The following is a 19,829-nucleotide window of genomic DNA, read 5'->3' as shown; positions in this document are numbered from 1 at the left end:
CCCCCAAAGGCCCTGGCAGCAATCAGCCGGCAGGACCGGGCTGGGGCCGGTCCCAAGGCCTTGCTGGGCCGATCCGGCCCACGGGCCGCAGGTTTCTACCCCTGTTCTAGACCGAATGTAGATACAAAAGCCTGTGTGGACAACAACTGGGAGAGAAAGAGGATGCTAATAAGTTTAAAAAAATCCTCTGTAGGGTCTTTGCAAGTTGCAAATCAGTTACGCCTTGCAAATTGTGGAAGCTGCTTCTCTTTACTAGTTGAGCTGGAGAGATAAATACAGCCGTTTGCTGGTACCTAGAGCTGAGTCCACCACTACTGGAGATTTGCACCTTCATCTCCTACCAGGGGATGAAAACAGACACAGCCAGGCCCTGGAAATCTGGCACCCCCTTAGAAATCACAATATTAATCGTTTTCTCTATGCAACACTTTTCTGAGATGAATTGTTAAGTTGGGGTCTTCATACAAATAGGTTCTTCTAGGCTGAGCCTAAGCAGTAAATTTTAAAAGCAGTGTTCAGCAGTTGAAAAATTAAGCTTGCTTTATTTTTTTCTGTTAAATACATAGATAAACAACAACAACAACAACAACAGAAACAACAACACTTGGTAGTAACAAGCTTAGTGGTGGCAAGTCTACTGACTTGCCATGAAATGGCGCGTTTGGCATTTAACTCTTTCTCTTTATAAGCAGCTCTGTGCTGTGCTTCTTGTAAGCTTCAACTGCATCTGGAGTTCAGCATGGCTTGTTGTGCTCCATCCAGTCGATGGTGAAGGTCCCGAACCCGGAGAATTACTGTTTACCAAGGCGCCTCAGTCTCAAAGCGCTGTTCAGCTGCCGTTTGGCTTTCTCCATCTCTTCCGCCTTCTTCTCTAGTGCAGTATCTCCCATTGCTTTTCCGCAGCGCCTTGCCTCGATCCATAGCCAACTTCAGCACTCCTCTTTGTCTTTAGTCAGCTTTTCCAGCCTGGTTTGCACATTGCTATCGGTTTCCCTTAGCTGCTTTTCTGCTTGTTTCAGTTCTTGGTGACATGATGTGCTTCTCCTTAAGATTTCAGTTGGCATCCCAAGGACTTCATTTCCTCAGCAGGACTCTGGCGTGTTGGCTTTGAGCTTCCAGAACTTTTTCTCTCGTTCTTGGTACATTGGCTTCCCTCTTTGTAACTTCCTTTAAAGACGCCCCTTTCTTAGAGAGTGTCTCCAGCTGGAAGTGAGCTGGGCCAGCTCTGCTCTTTCTCTTTCAAAGGTTGGCTGAAGAGATTTTGGTTCTCTTGACGCAGGCGCGGTTTTTCTTCCCTCAGCGTGTGTGTTCTGACGTTTGTGTTCATCTTTGATGGATCATGCCTCATGGTTGGCACAAGTCCATAAAGCGCTCTTCCAGCTGCTGGTGTGCCGGGTTTATTCTCCAGTCTGAGGGCATCTGCCGCCCTCATCTCCTCCAGCTCTATGTTGAGCTGTTCAGGGCCTTGGCACAGAACTGGTCATCTGCTCGCTTCTTCAGGATGCAGATCAGTTGAGATTGTTCATGGATGCGTGAAGCAACATGGCCTTCTCCCCTTCTCCCCACTGGAGAGGCCCTGCAGCTTCTCCAAGGACTCAAAGGGCTCTCCTATGTTCCACTTCGATTGTCTTCGCCTCTGCTGAGTTGGGAGGGGAAAGGCCATCTCTGGGTCCTCTTCATCCTGAGGCATGTTGAGGAAACTCCCGTGCTCTAAATTCAAGCTACTCCGTACTTTCCTTTAGGTAGCATTGGAAACCTCTGAGCTCTTGTACCATTTGTTCCAGCAGTTGAAACAACCTTACTGGAAGCATTCTAAGAATTCTATGATATCACAAGCCAGGAAAAGACTGGAACGTTCTAGAACAAACACACTTTACTTTTGCTCTAGACAGTGGTTCTCAACTTCCTAATGCTGCGCCCTTTCATACAGTTCCCCTGTTGTGGTGACCCTAAACATAAATTATTTGTGTTTTCCGATGGAATATGTGTTTTCCAATGGTCTTGGAGACCCCGTGGAAATGTTTGGACCTCAAAGGGGTTGCGATTCAGAGGTTGAGAACCACTGCTCTAGATCTCATTGCATCTTCCTGATCTATAGATGGAAAATAAACAACAACAAATTTTACTGATCCACTCAATTCTGAGTTTTGAACATTCAGGGTAGCATTTTCTTCACAAGGGTCTTATAGGCAAGATATTATCTCCTGTGTTGCCGCGCTTAATAACATTATTTGACAGAAAGAGGAATGGGTCTATCACCTCTTCCTTATGGTTTAGAAAAGATTTAGCTCCATAAATTCGACTGACTCTTAGGTCTTTATCCTTCTCTGTCCAATGAGAAGGATAAAACTACAAATTCCAGGATTCAGTGGCATGGAGCCGTGGCAATACAGTGGTATCTAACTGATTATTTCTAGAGTGTAGAGTTGCCCCCAATATCAATGCAAGTGTCTGAGAACACATTGTGGGAGATTATGGATCTGTAATAGGGCTGCATCTGCACTGCAGAACTATTGCAGTTTGACAGTGCTTTAACTGCCATGAGCAATGCTATGGATTCTGGGTTTTGTAAGATACTTAGCCTTCTCTGTCTCGAACATTTGGGTGATACAACCAACTCAGATCCCAGAATTCCACAGGATTGAGTCATGGCAATTTAAGCATTGTCAAAGCATTATTTCGCAGAGTAGATTAGACTTGGCTCTATTCCTTCCTCCCAAACAATTTGCCCTTCTTCATGGTTTGAAGTTATGATAAATTAGGCATAGCCAAAACTTCCTCAATAATGGCCTGAGATGATTATGGATCTCCCCCCCCCCCTTGGAAAGCCTAATTGCTTCCCATTCTCTAGGCCTTGGGCATGCTGAAGGGATTCTGTTTGTCAGCCAATTGGTTTGTCTGTCTGTTATTTTCTAATCTTGTGGTTATTCTGTAGGGTTTTTCCTGTTTCTTATTTGAACAGAAAGAGGATGGGTTTATCACCTCTTCCTTATGGTTAGAAACAGTTGTGCAACATATCCCATTGAGCAATGTGTCCTGATGCAATGCACAATATATCCGTTGTGCATTGGGACGTTAGTGCATGGCCGTACGCCCGCTCTGTTTTTGCAATAGTCCCAGAGACATAGCTAGCTACCCCTCTGCTGTTGCTCTGCACATCACATTCATCTTTACGTGGTGGTAATCAGTTTACAATTTGTCCAAGTAAGGCAAACATTTTAAATTAAACTATAGATAGTATTTCTGTTGTGTCAAGCCAGAATGGTGCATTGGTTTGAGTATTAGACATTACTCTGGATGCCAGTGGAACCCACTGGGTGACTTTGGACAAGTCCCACTCCCTCAGTCTCACAGGAAGGCAAAAGCAAGCCCCCTCTAAATATCTTTCCAATACATGATAGGTTCACCTTATGGTTGCCATAAGTTGGACACTACTTAAAGGCACATAATAGAGACGTATGCTCGGATATCCCTGAATACACAGGGTGTGTAAATGTTTAATTCAATGTAACCATGAGTGTGATTTCTAGTTTTCTTTGTTCAAAATACTATAAAAACTGGGTTTACTTTGAATTGGGTGCTCCGAATTGGATGTATTTCCTTCTGGGGGGTGCTGCAGCTAATAAACTATGGCGGGTACAGGCGCCATAAAGGACGTCCTTAGGACGTCCCCTTTTGAAAAAGGGTTTAGAAAACGATTGTGTAACAGATCCCATTGAGCATGTGTCCTGATGCAATGCACAATATATTGTGCATGGGTAAGATGCCCTTACCTTATCACGGACAGAGTCTGTGACAAATGGCGGCGGCCGTGTTGTAACGGCCGCCGCCATTTTGACGTGCGGACGCTCTGCATCCACACGTTGCACAACGGAAGTGATGCCGCGAGTGCGCCTTTGGCACTTGCGGCGCTCTTCCGGGGCCTGAGAGGAGCGCGATTTCCGCGCTCCTTCTCTGCAGCGTCCGGGAGAGCCGCACCATTTAAAGGCTGCGGTTCCCGAACGCTGCAAGCGGGGCGGAGCAGACTTCCGCTTCTCAGGGTCTGTAACCACCTATGTTCCTTTTCAATCATGGCTCCTGGGTCTCTCTAAGTAAAAGAAATCTACAACAAGCTCCTTTCTATATATTCTTTATGGGATAGTCATTCCCTGTTTGTCAAGCCGCTGTGAAAGTAAGATGTTGCCAAGTGGGAAAAAAATATTCATTATGAACCTCTTTAACTCTCTTTGGAAATCATGGCGATAACGAATATCACTCTCTTATAAAAGAAAACTAAATGGGATATCAGGATGCACAACATGTTCGAAAAAGCAAGAAGTTGGCATAATGCCGTAAGAAGAATTCATTAGGGCGAATGCCGGGGAGCCCACTAAAATTAGATCACAAACTAGAAGAAAGTTGTGTTGGAAACTGATGAAGATGGAACAATCTTAAAAAATTATATCCCTTGCAGATTTGATGTGATCTGCTTTGATTAGTTGTTTATGCAAAATTCATTGAATGTTATTCCTTGACTGCACATCCTAACAGTCAATATCACCTGTGATACAGTTACAGCATTGAAGCAATGCTATAGAATGAGTACAAAGTAGGATGCTTGATTGGCGCACATGAAACAAAAAATATCCTATACCTCTCTAATTATGTGTGAAATAAAGCAGACTCTATGGCAAGCAGATAGTATAAAGAAGATAATACACACAAGCATTCTAGATGTTACTTTGTTTCATTAAGACACTCAAGTGTTTGACAACAAAACTTGGCTTGTGGAGATTCAGACATAGTGGGTACACCTTTAAAGAAACGCATATAGATGCAAATTCAGGACTATGGCCCTTACAGACAGGACAAAATAAAGCTGCTTCAGGTCACTATGGGGTATGGTGTTCATGATGTGTGTTCTAAGGTCTGGAAGCGCACCAAAGCTGCACTCCAGTCCTTAGGAGTGAATCGTGGCTTTGGGGCGGGGCTTCCAAACTCTTAGGACGCATGCATCATTTAAACGCATACCTCCAAGTGACTCGAAGGCAGCTTTATTTTGGCCTGTCTATATCAGGCCTATAATTCACTGAGCCATGGAAGATGGAAAAGAGCCACAGCACTGAATGGCATAATTCCCCCTTGCAGTTGGAATGGTTACCATCTCCATACCGAAGAGTTTTTTCTCTAAAGTATAGTGATTTTCGTATCCATGTAACTGGATTGATCAGGATTAAGGGCTTAAAAATTAGCTTTTAAACAAATCTACCTCAGGTCCGTTTTAATACTTCTCAGTGTCAACAAAACCTTGAATTACAAGAGAAATCCATAAACCGTAAACACCTGGACAACTTCAACGGGAGAGGGACCCTTAAGCAGGGGTTCCCAACCTGGGGGTTGCCAGGTTGGGTTCGCCTCTGCCTTCCCCTCCTCCTTTTTCCCTGCGGGTGCCGGTGCTAGCACGGCAACCGCAAGGAGAAAGGGCTGGGTCGCCTCCTCCCCATGGGTGCCCTCGAAGGCACCGCGGGAGGAGGCGAGGGGCCGGGACTACAAGCCCCAGCGGTCTTTGCGCTGGGAAGTCCGTCCCTCTTCCCCGGTGGCCTCCCTGATTGGTTGGGAGGCTGGGAAGGGGCGGGACTTGGCCGCAAAGCCCGCTGGGGCTTGTAGGCAGTCAAAAGTCCCGTCCCTTCCTCGCCTCCCAACCAATGAGGGAGGTTGCGGGAGTGACTTCGCCCGGAAAGGGGGTCGCGGCCCACAAAGGTTGGGAACTGCTGCCTTAAAGTAAACAGAGGTGTTATCACACGGGGCAAAATTGGAAGTTTTAAAGGGGTGGCAATGCAGGGTCATCCAGGCTTAAGGACCAAATTCGCAGCTGCTTTCCACATGATGCTGCAGCAATCGGAAGAGATTGCAGGGAGAATGTGAGGTCAATCAGGAAATAAGTAAATTCGCAAAACTACCGGATTTGCATTTCCATATTGCTTGCGAATTGACTACTCTCATGTAATGGCTGCTGTGTGAAAATCCAAGCCTCCAGATGCGTCCAGTTTTTCTGATTCCGCAAGCTGCCTTGCGTCCCTGGGAGAGACTTCTTAAAGGGATACACACTGCTCCTCGTTGCCCTGTTCTCTCCTCCTCTAACAGAGCCTCTAATGAAGGGCAGAGCTGGTGGGAGAAGGCAGAGGGAGGGCGCTTTGGAAGTCCTCCCAGACAGGAGAGAGAAGCGGGGACATGCCCTGGAAAAGAGGGCATTGGGGGTATCAGCCCTCGCTGGAACCAAACAGGTTTATGGACCCAGCCCTCTCCTTTCTCTCTTGTGTGTGTGTGTGTGTGTGTGTGTGTGTGTGTTTGTGTGTGGTTTTGGAGTTTGCAGAGGCCAGCCTCATTCTGCCTTTCTTGAAACACCATCTGGGGCTTTGTGGCAAACAGGATCCCCCTCTTCTCCCTGAGCATGTGTGGTGTGTGTGTATACTTGTGGAAATGACCCTTTGGAGCATGTGCAGAGAGGTATTTCTAAGCAGGCAATGCGATTTGTTTGTTCCCTCTTGATAGCCAAATTCGCATTGGGCCCACTTTAATGTGCATTTAACCCTTGTTGTGCTCTCTGTGTGTGATAACCAATAGCAAATAGGATCGCTTTTCTGGGATGCCACCACTTTAACCATTTTGGCAAGGAAACACAGGGACCTACGTGTGATAAGGTCCAATGTTTGGCTGACTGAGTATGTCCCAGCCACCCCCAATGCTATTCCTTCAAGGGTTTACATTTAACTCTATCAGACGCCATACCGCTAGGGTTGCCATATCCCGCCTGGGGGCGGGACTTTCCGGTTTGGCCCCGCCCCCGGGGACCCCCCCCCACCGACGCCAGGCAGGGAAAAGAGCCTCGCCTCAGCAAGGCTCGTTCCTGCTTGGCCTCCTCTGCCGGCCAGGGAGGCGGGCTGGGAGGGCCAGGGGAAAGGGTCTCGCCTCGGCAAGGCCCTTTTTCCCTCCCTTGCCGCTTTCCCGCGGCCAGGGAGGCTTCAGGCAGGGACACAAAGGGTCTCGCCTCGGGGAGACCCTTTCTCCCTGCCTTGAGCTTCCTCCGCCGGCCAGGGGCTTCAAGGCAGGGGAAAGAGCCTTTCTTCTTCTTCTCCTCCTCCTCTTCTTCTGTCTCCTCTCTCCTCCTCTTTTTCCTTTTCGTCCTCCTCTCCTCTTCTTCTCCACCTCTTCTTCCCACCTCATCCTTTCCCTCTTCCTCCCCTTTTTCTTCCTCTACTTCCTCTTCTTCCTCCTCCTCCTCCTTTACCCCTCCTCCTCCTCCTCTTCTTCCTCCTTTCTTCTTCTCCGCTTCCTCCTCCTCGCTTCTTCCCCCTTCCTCCTCTTCTGGTTTTGGCCAGAAAGGGAAGCACATTTCTGCCATCTGTTCAGGATAATGCCAAATGTCCTCCATTTTTATCATGCCTAAGAACATGCATTTATATGAAAATTTTAAAAAAACCATCATTTTTTGAGCGTCCTCCTGTTTTCAAAATGTGTCCTCCATTTGAAAATTTTGTCCTACGTTTGTCCCAGTTTGGGGTCCTGACTTATTGGTAACCCTACATACAGTATAAAAATATAATAACAATAAAGGTCCCACCCTGACCTTCACAATTGGGACTCCCAACCTGGACACTACCCACCTCCAGTTAATACAGTCTCCCGAAGCGCCTTTATTCCTGATTCCTTTCCCGCTCGCTTCGATAGCGGTTCTGTATCGTTTGAGGTCGCTTCCGCCTCAAAACCGCTCACTCGCCCTTCCCACTGGGCGCCGCCATCTTGAACCGGTCACATGACCACTCCCTTCCCGTTCTGCCCTTCCCATTGGCCCGTGCGCCTGCGGGGGAAGCTTCCCATTGGCTCAGAGTGTGAGGGGGGCGGGTCCTGGCCTGAGGGAAGGTGTCAATCAAAGGGGACGGTTGCTATGGCGAAGGAGGAGGGGGAGATGGCGGCGGTGGCGGCTGAGGCAGCTCATTAGCCGCATTCTGAGCGCTTCGACTGGGACGACGGGCCTCCTCTTCCTCCTCGATGGGGGCGCAGCAGCCCGCGGGGTATAATGATCATGATAATTACTCCCTGACTGGGTGACTGGGGGATATTACTGGGGCAATGGCGTGTGGTGGTTGCAATAGCCATGGTTCTGGTTCCTTCTCAGGTTCTTCTTTTTCTTCCCTCCCTTTTAGACAAGGGTTTAGTCTTGCTCGTCTGAACGCGCCCCTCCAGACACGCGGTGTACTTCCAGCGACTCAGATACAGACACGGAGTCGCTCTTCTTTTGGTGGCCCTTGGAGAGATGATGATGATAGCAACAACAACACAGCAATAATGCTGTTTCTTACCCAGTTCTCCCCATGGACCAAGGTGCGGGAAGAACCGACATTTTTACATTATTATTATTATTATTTATTATTATTATTATTTTATTATTATTATTATTATTATTATTATTTTTACCTCCTCTCCCCATGGATTGAGGCGGAGGCAAGACAAGTAGTTAGTTCTGTTAATAATAATAATAATGAGGATGATTTCTTACTGACTTCTCCTCTGGATCGGGCAAAGAACAAAAGCAAAGTAATAGTTAGTATTGTAGTAGTAATATAATTTCTTACTTCTCCTAACAGATTGAGGCAGGGAACAACCACAAATCAACAATGTTGTTGTTGTTGTTGTGCCTTGAAGTCATCTCTGACTTACGGCTCCCTAAGGCAAACCCTGTATGGGGGTTTCTTGGCTGAGGAGTGTGACTTGCCCAAAACCGCCCAGTGGGTTTCCACGGTCGAGCTGGGATTTGAACCCTAGTCTCCCAGCGTCTGGCCAGTGCTCAAACCACTACAACAAACAACAGTGCACCACTTCAATTAAAAATGCATTAATTAAAACATGCAGCCTTTGAATGGACAAATAAGACCAACACTTTTTAAACACGACACACTTAAAATTCACAATTCAAAAACCGTCTGGAAAAGTCTGCCCGAAGAGGCTGGTCTTCGTGCTGTTTTTTAAATCTGGAGAGCATATTCAGGTCCTTCCGGAGTCTAGGGGCAGCTGGAAGAAAGATCTCTGGCTGCGTTGCCAACCTAGTCTTGGCTGACTGGAGTAAATGTCCGCCAGAGGACCTGAGTGTATGGGGTGGGATTATATTGGAGGAGGTGATCTTGTGGGTAACCTGGACCCAAACCATGTAGGGAACCCTTTTAAGTACAGTATTCATTTATATCTGCCTTGGAGTCCCCTTTGTCTTCGTTCCCAGTTTCTGCTTCCCTCCATTCATTATTGGAATCCTTAAGTAAAGTATCCACAAGTAATGGGTTAAAATAATCTAAAATTCCCCCCAGCACCCCCCCCGACCCCTTTCCCTACCCGACTCTGCTTGTCTTCTCTTCCATCCTGCATTTGGTAGCTCTTCATCACTGGTCTGCTTGCTTGATGCTATTTTTAATCTTGGTTTATGTATTTTAACTTACGTGATTAAACAGTTTATGCTATTGTCGTTGTTGTGCGCCTTCAAGTCATTTCTGACTTACGACAACCCCAAGGCAAACCTGTTGTAGAGTTTTCTTGGCACATTTCTTCAGATGGGAGGGTTACCATTGCCACCCTCTGAGGCTGAGAGATCATGACTTGCCCATGGTCACCCAAGTGGATTTCCATGGCCAAGCCAGGATTCAAACCCTGGTCTGTCCAATGCTCAAACCATATTGTATTTAAATCTATGTTGTACTCTGCCTTGGGGAGATAAGACATGCATTATTATTGTCATTACTATTGTTGTTGTTGTTATTATTATTGTTATTATTTATCATTTTTCTGTTCATCCCTTGCACCTGCTCTTTGTCTGCTCATGGATACCGATTATCATGGCTCTTCTCTCCCCACCTCCCACTGTGATGAACGTTTCATCATCCCTCTCCCTTCCCATTCACTCTTCTGATGTATTAATAGTTCACCCCAATAATTTCCCTGTCCCATTTTATTTGCCCTCTCCACACATGAATCCTGCCAGACCCCTGTCCTCCACTCCCACACCTGTGAGTTTTCTGCCACATCACTTATTTTCTCTCTGGAGCACCTTGGTGGCTCATCTCCATCACCCGCTCACATGACTGTATCCCATTGTGTCAACATCAGGAGCTGTTTCTAGCAAGGAAGGGTGGCTATAATTCCTAGCCCTATTCTCTTTCTTTCCATAACCCCTTTCCCTGTGCCCTGCCAGAAACTTTTGGTCTCTAGCATTTTCCTCAAGGCTGCTTATGCTTCAGGGTTAGCAGCAGCAGCTTGGCACTATTGAGGGAGGCAGACATTGACCAAGAGCCAGTGTGTTATACTAGTTTGAGCTGGGGTTTGTAACCACGGTTTGAATCCTTTTGGGCAAGTCACACTCTCTCAGCCTTAGAGGAAGGCAAAGGCAAACCCCTTCTGAACAAATGTTGCCAAGACCCCGAGATAGGGTTGCCATAAGTCAGAAGCAACTTGAAGGCACCCCACCACAACAACAATAACAGGATATTGCCTTGACTTCAGCCCACTGCTGTTACATATCTTAGCCCACTTTGTATGCAAACAATTTCATGCATCCCTAAACACATGGTTCAAAAGAAGCCAACCTGTCTCTATACCTAGGCTGTGTCTCTTGCTGTGCTTTTATGGATCTCCCTAAAAACACTTCATCCAGAGGCATATATCTGATTGTGTTTAACATTGCCTTTTTGATTTTTTCTCACAACCTTTTTAGTCTCTCTTATAAAGGACAACACTTCTTCCCCTCAGTTTCTTTCTGCTACCAGCTCACAGCATTAGGTACTTTTTGCATTTATCTTCTCTTTTAGGATCTCTTTAGATTTCTGTACTTTGCTCAGTTCTCTGACCTTATATGTTACAAACACACTACAGTCATCCCTCCATATTTGCAGCTTTGATATCTGTGGATTTGATTATTCATGGATTTCATGAATATGTTCTCTCTAGGACTGTCGAGGTCCTGCAGTGCAACTCTGTGGTCAACTTTAACTAAAAGTTGCACTGAAAGTCCATTTGTAGCTACTCCAGTGCCATTCTATGGTCAGTGTATGTTGGACATTGACCACAGAGTTGGACTGGAGGACCTAGAGATTCCTAGAGAGGTGTCCTCTCAGGTAAAAACAGTGTTTTTGTTATTTGCGGTTTTTCCATATTCACGGGGGTCTTGTTCCCCTAACCCTAGTGAATATGGAGGGACAACTGTATTTGCTTGTGTCGCTCCTACATGATCCCAGCGTTCAGGCTGCCATCACCTGCCTTATTGCTTCCCAGGCTCTGAACTTCTGACATCTGAGCAAATTCCCGTCATACTTCTATTTTCTTATTTGCTGGTCCAGATCCGACTCCTGTCTTCTCTTTGCTTCTTCCCCAAATGCAGGGGTCTGCCAGTATTCTGTCCTGTATAGATGCCTGGCTATACCTCAAGGCCATAAATCCCTGATCCTGTGCTGATCCTGAAGTAGAGGATAAGACAAAGACAAAAAGAAGATTTCAAGCAAACCAAGTCTGTAGTTTGCTGTTTGGCTTCATGGTGTAACTCCTTATTAAGGCTGCATCCAGTCTCCTTTACTACATGCTCCTTCATCTAGCTTTCTACACCTTCACTCAATGCTGTTCTTTCCCTACAATTATTTTGATTCACTTTCTTGTTTCTATATTACCTTCCTAAACACACCTTTTATTCAACCTCCTAGTTTATGTGAGTGCTCCCCCTGTACATACCATTGTAATCCCACCTTGAATTACCACCCTAGGCTTTCCCTTGTCCGCATAGCTGCAAACACAGATGCTTTCCCACATTCTTCCCAAGATATTGCTGCCATGAGGGTCTTTACTAGATCTTTCCCCACTATTGTTTATGAATAAAGACTGTTTTGGGCTTTTAAGTTTTAATTCATGGTAGCTTTGGCAACAGCAAACAATCAGTTGGCAAAGCTGTCATTAATAACAAATAAAATCTTATTGAATACAACTTATGACGTTAACATATTATTCACTTCTTCACGCCCTATAGCACACTAACACATCTTGTTATAGTATGTAGAGAGATACATACAGATGCAGTTTGGAAGAGATCACATGAGGCAAGATAACATTCAGATTGAGGAAGTAGACTTAAGTGTATGAAAGCTCAAGCTGCCAATTTCTTTCTTTAGTTAGTTTCAAAGGTGCTACAAGATCTCACTACATGCTGGTTCTACAGCCTAACACGGCTATATCTTGAATTCTCCCACATCTGGTTATAGTTATCCTTTATCACTGATATCATATTAGCAGCCTAAATCCTAAAACATAAACTGTGTTTCATGAACTGTAATGGTCTCTGGAGTCCCCTCTTCCTGCTACTGCCTGAGCTGGATGGGATCTTCAGAGAACCTGTAATAACTTCCTTTTCATTGGGAATCAGTTTTTCCATTGACATAAGCTTTTAAGTGGACAGTGACTCCAATCCATCTCTTCCAATTGTTGTTGTTATGTACCTTTAAATTGTGGTGACCTAAAGAGAATCTGTCATGGGCTTTTTGGGAAAGATTTGTTCAGAGGGGGTTTTGCCTTTGTCTTCCTCTGAGGCTGAGAGAATGTGACTTGCCCAAGGTCATCCAGTGAGTTTCCTTGACTGAGCGGGGACCTGAACCTTTTTCTCCAGAGTTGTAGTCCAGTGCTCAAAACACTACACTGGCTCACTCTCTCTTAGTTACCTCTTCCAAATTTGTTAGAATTTCTACCTTTCAGACTTGGCTTTTAAGTAACTGTTTCATATTATCGTTTTTGGTGAATTTTGGGGGGCTATGAGGCCATGTTCTAGAAGAGTTTATTCCTGATGTTTTGCCAGCAGCTGTGGCTGGCATCTTCAGATCTTCAACTGTCTGCCTGGAAGAAGACAAGCCCTCCCTTCATCCACCATCTTGAGGGAGAGAGAGGCAGGCTAGGTCCAAGAAGCCAAGCCCTCCCTCCAGTCCATCTGCCTTGGTCCAGGCCTTGGAGGTAGAGAAGAGTGCTGGACCACATCCCCTTCGCCACCACTGCTCCCTTTTCCTTTTGTGTTGTGTCTTTTTAGATTGTAAGCCTGAGGGCAGGGAACCGTCTAATTAAAAAGATTGTATGTACAGCGCTGTGTAAATTTACAGCGCTTTCTAAATAAACGTTAATAATAATAATAATAATAATTCATAGCCCGAAAAACCCACCAAAAACTATGGATGCTGGCCATGAAAGCCTTTGACTTCACATTGTTTCATATTATTTTCTTATTAACAGGACTCCTTAAATGAATCCCATTACTGGATCTAATTCTTCCACTGCTACGCTGTACCTTTGTTCTGCTCTTGCCCATCCCTCTTCTTGACTTCTTGTTTTTTTCAGTTTTGTTTTTTTCCTGCTGTTTCTGCAGAATCCATATTTCAGGCTTTCTGTGCTGTTTTTAATTGTTACCTTGCTTAACAGGAGCATCTAAAGAAAACAGTTCACATTTGTGTTCTTGATTGCCTGCAACATCGAATGCAACTTCATTCTTCATGTAAAACAGTTTTAGGTTCAGTTCTTCTTCACCTAAATAAAGGCCGTTACTCCTTTATGAAAAAAACAGTAATACCCTCAGGTTGTGATAACACTACTATTTTATGAGAACACAGAGTTATATTTATGTCAAGGCAGAAATATATGTTTGTGTCTGCTTTCCAACAGAATCCATATGAAGCAGTGTTTAAGACCAGGTTAAAAAAAATCCCCTTGTTAAACAGAATTTTTACCCTATAAAGAAGACAATTGCAATGCAGCTTTATATGCCTAAAGGGAAACATTTGTAGACTAAATTGCACTTTGATCCTTTGTTTTCAGCACTGTAGAGAGGGGGAAAACACTGTCACTGTGTTATGTTTGTTTGTTTGTTTGTTTGTTTGTTTCTGCAGGAAAACTGGAGGTTATGGTGAGGCCAACCAGCTGTGCCAGCAAGCACAGAAGCTCTGGACTGACTTCATGCCCTCTTTTGTTCTCCATTAATATTCCTGCCTCTCTGCACAACATTTTGGGAAACTCTTCTAAGAACTTTGCTCCTCTCTCATTAGGCAGCTGCTGCTGAGCAAAGAGCGAAATGGCAAGAAGTCAATGACTCCAGTGCACAAGCGTCTGCGCCACCAGACTGCCCTGTGAATAGCACTGTCACTTTAATAATTCCATTCAAGGGATTGCTTTCAATCCTCTTGGGCTTAATACAGCTGAGGATCAGAGGAACATTAAAGGCCAGAAGGCTGGGTGGAGAAAATAAAAATGAAAGTGACTGCTGTTTGGGTACCAAAGTGAAACCTGGACCGTTTCCCCCCCGCAGTGCACAGAAGACTGTTGTGTGTCTCCAGTATTGTAGCTAACTGGTAAAACCTGTGAATGCAGAGAGCAGGGGGAAAAGTCCCTTTGAACTGCTTCTGTCTTCTTCAGAAATTTTGTTTGGATTATATGAGAACTGGTTTTAAGATTAGGTGGTGCCAGAATGTGATGAAGTGGATTATTAGGACTGCCAAGACTTGGACTGTGCCTTAAATGTATTTCCTATGTTCACCTAATTTCTATTTTTGGAACAAAAAATACCCTTTGCTATCGAGAGGGATTCTTATACCATTTTGTAGGCTGACGGATGTTATCTCTTGTATATTTTTATAGACTGGGAAATATTTTACAGATTTTGACAACTCCTCTGGCAAAAATTCCCTAAACTTTTTTCCCCTTCCCTCTTGCTGTTTCATGGGCAGTGTTGGGAGTTTTTGAATGGGAGAAAACTGAGTGCCGCTGTGGAAAATGAAGATAGTCGAGCTCTGTTTCTAAGCTGAACTGTGTAAGTGTTTTGAATTGGATGGCAAATTTCTGACCTCACAAGACAATCCCAGCGGGACTCTCTTGATACCGGTAGATAAGAACGTGCATCCTGTGCCAGAAATAACAGCAAGCATGCCAGTCAAGAAGAAAGGTGGGCTATGAAGCTTCCTATCTCATTTTTTTGTCTGTCTTTTTTCATAAAATGGATTTCATATACATGCAATTTTACATTAAAAGCATTTGAACGGGAGAATGAAATTGTTGTTTGTTTTTCTGGGGAGAGACTGAATAGAAGCTTTTCATGCATTTGTGTCTGAATACAAAGCGGGGGTGGTGCATCACTTGAAACTGTTTGCAAATCTTGTTCTGATCTCAGTTTTTTATTTCTCAAAACATTTTTTTTGTCTTTTTAGTACTGAGGCAGGGAGGATGGAAAGGAAATTTGTAGTTAACATATGTGGTGAAATAACCCCAGTGCAAAAGATATTGTTTTGACAAGGGAGGGGGAATAGCTGTGGAGCAAATTATTATGAGCGTGCCTTTTTATGGGAAACGTTACAAAATAATCAGAATTTAATAGTCAAACCCAGTAGGTTACATTAAGAAGCTAAAATCTTTTACAGATGTCACTTAACCTTACTTTAGATATATATTTAAAATAATATAACAATATTTTTGTTACTTTATAGCTGTTTCCGAGCAGACAAAATAAAGAAAAGACTATGGAGATCTCTTTTCCCAGGGTATATGTTAAATAAAACTACTCATAAATAAATATGATTTTAACCTTCTTTCTTTACTGTTTCTAATATTAAAATATTGCTCATGTTGCAGTAGCTAACCAGTATTTTAAAAAAATAGTTCTACTTTTTCTTCTGCTTTATAGAAGAGTCTATACAATATTATGCCCATTGTTTTAAATACTAATACATTATTACAGCGGTTATGGTGTGCATCATCAAGACAAGCAGATGCTATTGCTTGCTGTTGCATGAGTGAAATTTATATAATATAGCTTTTCTTTCATTCACATTCTCCTTTTCCCACTCCCAGTGTGAATCTGCACTGTATAAATAATGCCGTTTGGCACCACTTTAAAGTGCTTACCATATTTCCATCCTAGGATTTGCAGTTTTACAGGGTCTTTTGCCTTCTCTGCCAAAGAGTGCTGGTGCCTCACAAAACTACAAATTTCAGGATTCTGTCGGATGGAGTTAAAGTGGTATCAAACTGTATTATTATTGTGAAGTTGAAGGCTTTCATGGCCAGCATCCATAGATTTTTGTGAGTTTTTCAGGCTATGTGGTCATGTTCTAGAAGAGTTTCTTCCTGACGTTTCACCAACATCTGTGGCTGGCATCTTCAGAGAAATCTCTGAAGATGCCAGCCACAGATGCTGGTGAAACGTCAGGTAGAAACTCTTCTAGAACATGACCACATAGCCTGAAAACCCCACAAAAATCTATGGATTATTATTATTACAGCAAGACACATCCCTAGTAAGACTGTGATAAAGCCTCAGAGACCATTTTCTTGTTCCACTGGTCATATTTATGCTTTCCAAATCCCAATGTACCTTCCATATCCACTGATTCTTTATCCATGAATTCAAGCATCCACGGCTTGAAAATATGTTTAAGATAAGTATAAATTCCAAAAAGCAAACCTTCCTTTTCTGTTTGCTATAAGGGACACCATTTTGCTATGCCATTATACGTAATGGGACTTGAACATCCATGGATTTTGGTATCCACAGGGGTCCTGGAACCAAACCCCAGTGGATACCAAGAGCACACTATACTCTGGAGAACTGAGGAGTGGAATAATTCAGTGGCAGACAACATGTTTGTATATAGAAGATCCTAGGTGCAATATCTGGACCTTTTGAAGGATCATAGGTAGCAAGGTTTGGAGGGGAAAAAAACTCTTCCAGAAATCGTGGTGAATAAGGTAGCACTAGGCTGTGTAGATCAGTGGTCTGTGGACATATGTGACAGCTTTATATGCTTGTGTCACCATTGGTGTTTGGCACCTAAAAATGAGATCTGTTGCATGAAAAAGATACTGTGTAGTGGTAGTCCACCATTATTTTAGTATACAGTGTGCTGAATATAATAATACCATAATAAAAGAACATTTTTCACAGTGAGTCTCAGTATTGTGGGAAAGGCAAGACAAAAATAATCAAGTGGTACAACAGTAATTAGAACTTTTGATGGTCTAAAAATACAAGTCCAGTTGATCATGGACATACTGGTGCTAAGTCACCATGTCTCTGTCAGCAGTTGTTCACTTCAAATAAAACCACAGGATAAACGTTCTTAGGACTAGGCTAACATTTCTGGTGCGTTTGCCAAAAACAGTGCTTATGCTGGAGTTTAGCTGTGTTTTATAATCTCCCAGGTTTGTAACTGCATGAGTATAAAGGCTTCCTCATTCACTGACGATCAGTTAACGTACAGAAGGGAAAAACCATTTGAAAGACAGCTTGAGCAAGAACTCAGCAGTTCTGAGATGGAGCCCTAGAACTGAGGCAGTGACACATAGCCATTCTTGCTTGTGTAAGCACTGGAAGTTTGGAGCTTCCTGCCACTTGGAAGCATTGTGGTTTAACATGAGATGGAAACCAACTGTTTGATTTTTATGAACCGAAGAAATAAATCCCTTGAGTTGTTTTACACTGGATAATTTCCCCTCTGAAGAACCAGCTTGCATTTGCAACACATCAATAATCTTGAACTTAACATGTTTACAAATTCTGAAAAACTTTAGGATTTTGCTTTTGTCTTGTTGTAGTACTAACAAATCACCTCTTTCTTTCAATAAGTAAGTGAATGATTGTTATCCTTCATAATCTAATTCAAAAAGAAATATCTAGCATAGGCTTTTGTAGACTTCAGTCGGCTTCATCAGATGGAGCCCACAAAGGCCAATACTTGTTTGTTTTTTCCAGTTTCAAAGATACAACAGATTTTTCTTATATCATTTTATGTTGATACAGACTACTATGGCTACGGCTTTGAAATCTGTTTGTGTTGTGTGTCTTCAAGTCATTTTTGACTTATAGTAACCCTAAGGTGAACCTATCATGGGCTTTTCTTGACAAGATTTGTTCAGAGGAGGTTTTGAAATCTAACTCAACTTTATTCAAAATTGGGCTAAACCTGAGAACAGTTCACATGATTGTGAACAATAAATATACTCCTCCACATTTATGAAACAAACATATGGATGTTATTCATTTCTGAGAAATGTTAAAGTAGAGATGACCGCCATAAAGTGAATCAAAAGAACCCTACATTTCTTCCAGACTAAGAATTGTTTTCAGTTTATGGAACAGCAAAGGAAATCTGTTTTTAGTGAGTAATATTTATCCTAATGAATGAGGAAACAGCACAGCAGCGTAAATTTAAATATGTAGCAAAGATGATATCAGAGGTATTTAGATGACTGAACAAAAGAATCTAAATGGTCCCTTCCTCACCCCTATGGACCTTTAGGGTAATAAACCTGCTAGGTTTGGATTCAAAAGTTCTCTTCTGAGGAAAACTATTAGCGGAAAGGAGCTTTTAGATCCATCCCACATCAAGCTAATTAATTTATGTGGGTTCCCATTGATGATGACTCAGCATCTGTCTCCTCTTACCTCTAAAGGGAGAAATCATTTGTCAGATCCAAATTTATAAGGTTACCGGGAATATGAATATTCATTGTCCTGCTCCACAGTATATGGGAGGGAGGAAAGTGTTGCAAAGGGGTGTGCTTTGCTTTAGTATAGTGGCCCCTTAATAACCACTGGGGTATGGTTCCAGGATTCCCCACATGGATAACAAAATGTGCAAGTTGTTATCACACCCCAGCGCAACCCAGTAATGAAGATTCCTGACCTATTAAATACAATGGCATAGTAAAATGGTGTCCTTTAGATAAAATGGCAAAATGAAGGTTTGCTTTTTGTAATTTATATATTTTTAAAAATATTTTCAAACTGTGGATGCATGAATGGTGGATAAAATATCCATGGATACGGAGGGTTGACTGTATTAGAGTGATCTGCTAGCCCTAGTTGAAAGCTACACAATGTTTTGAGTTGAGTTCAAGCACCATGGTGGCCAACTGTCCTGATCTGGCTGGGACAGTTCCAATTAATCCCACTTTTTCAACTGCTTTTTCAACTGCTTTACAAATACTCCAGTATCTCTCCTCCCAGTTTTCTCTATTGTTCTTAGCTCACGTCAGTTGCTGCAAACTTAGTTCAAAGTGCAAAAGTAGCTTGTTTTGCTCAGCTCAGCAGCAACTCAGTAATGGAGAGGAGCAGGTGAAATCTTTTCCTTCTCTATAGTCTTAGGCAAAAACAAATTGCTGCAGCCTCTCCTAGTTTGTCATTAATAATTTTTGCCATCTTGAGAATGCTCTGAGTTGGACCAAATACATCCCTGTTTTCATATGTAAATTGGAGGTATGAAGCACTGATGGGTTGTAAAACACATGTTTTACAAGTGGTGTATACATTGATAGCATTTACTGCAGAGCCTGCAGACTCAGGAATAAATGGCCTTGCAAATAACCCAAACATTCTTTATCAATGTTAATTTCAGTAAATTTCTAATCATGACTGATGTGTTTGCTTGTTGTTGTCATGTGCCTTCAAGCTGTTTCCAACTTATGGCAACCCTATCATAGGATTTTCTTGGCAAGATTTATTCAGAGGAGGTTTGCCATTGCCATGGTAATATTTTTAAACAGGAAAATATCTTAGTGGTACTACTTCTTTAAACAGTAAAGCTATTGATTAGTAAACACCTTAAACTCATATTGAGAATGGAAGCTGCAGTACCATGGTCATTTGCTGTGGAGCAAGTCCCACTGGAGTCTGTGGTATTTACCACTGAGTAACCCTGCAAGAACAGTACTGTAAGTCTGTTTAATTGGCTTGCTGAAAAGCCTGTTTTTGCATTCTCCTTTCCCAATTTGTACAACTCCTACAGATTTTCCAAATTCTA

General features: G+C 43.2%; 1 protein-coding gene and 1 pseudogene across 1 annotated transcript in view; one reads left to right on the top strand and one right to left on the bottom strand.

The window, feature by feature from the left end:
* Nucleotides 1–634: 634 nt before the first annotated feature.
* On the bottom strand, nt 635–1,690 carry LOC121925148 (annotated as a pseudogene).
* Nucleotides 1,691–7,986: 6,296 nt separating this feature from the next.
* LOC121925147 (disks large homolog 2-like) overlaps nt 7,987–19,829 on the top strand; it is a 1,073,267-nt gene continuing 1,061,424 nt past the window's right edge. The window contains exons 1-2 of the mRNA XM_042456961.1: nt 7,987–8,051; nt 13,929–14,977. Coding sequence (XP_042312895.1) covers nt 14,959–14,977 — 19 coding nt within the window. The 5' untranslated portion in view covers nt 7,987–8,051; nt 13,929–14,958. The remainder of the gene's footprint in view (nt 8,052–13,928; nt 14,978–19,829) is intronic.

This window comes from Sceloporus undulatus, chromosome 3, assembly GCF_019175285.1.
Source record: "Sceloporus undulatus isolate JIND9_A2432 ecotype Alabama chromosome 3, SceUnd_v1.1, whole genome shotgun sequence".
Lineage (NCBI taxonomy): Eukaryota > Metazoa > Chordata > Lepidosauria > Squamata > Phrynosomatidae > Sceloporus > Sceloporus undulatus.
This window is presented reverse-complemented; position numbering and strand designations above follow the sequence as displayed.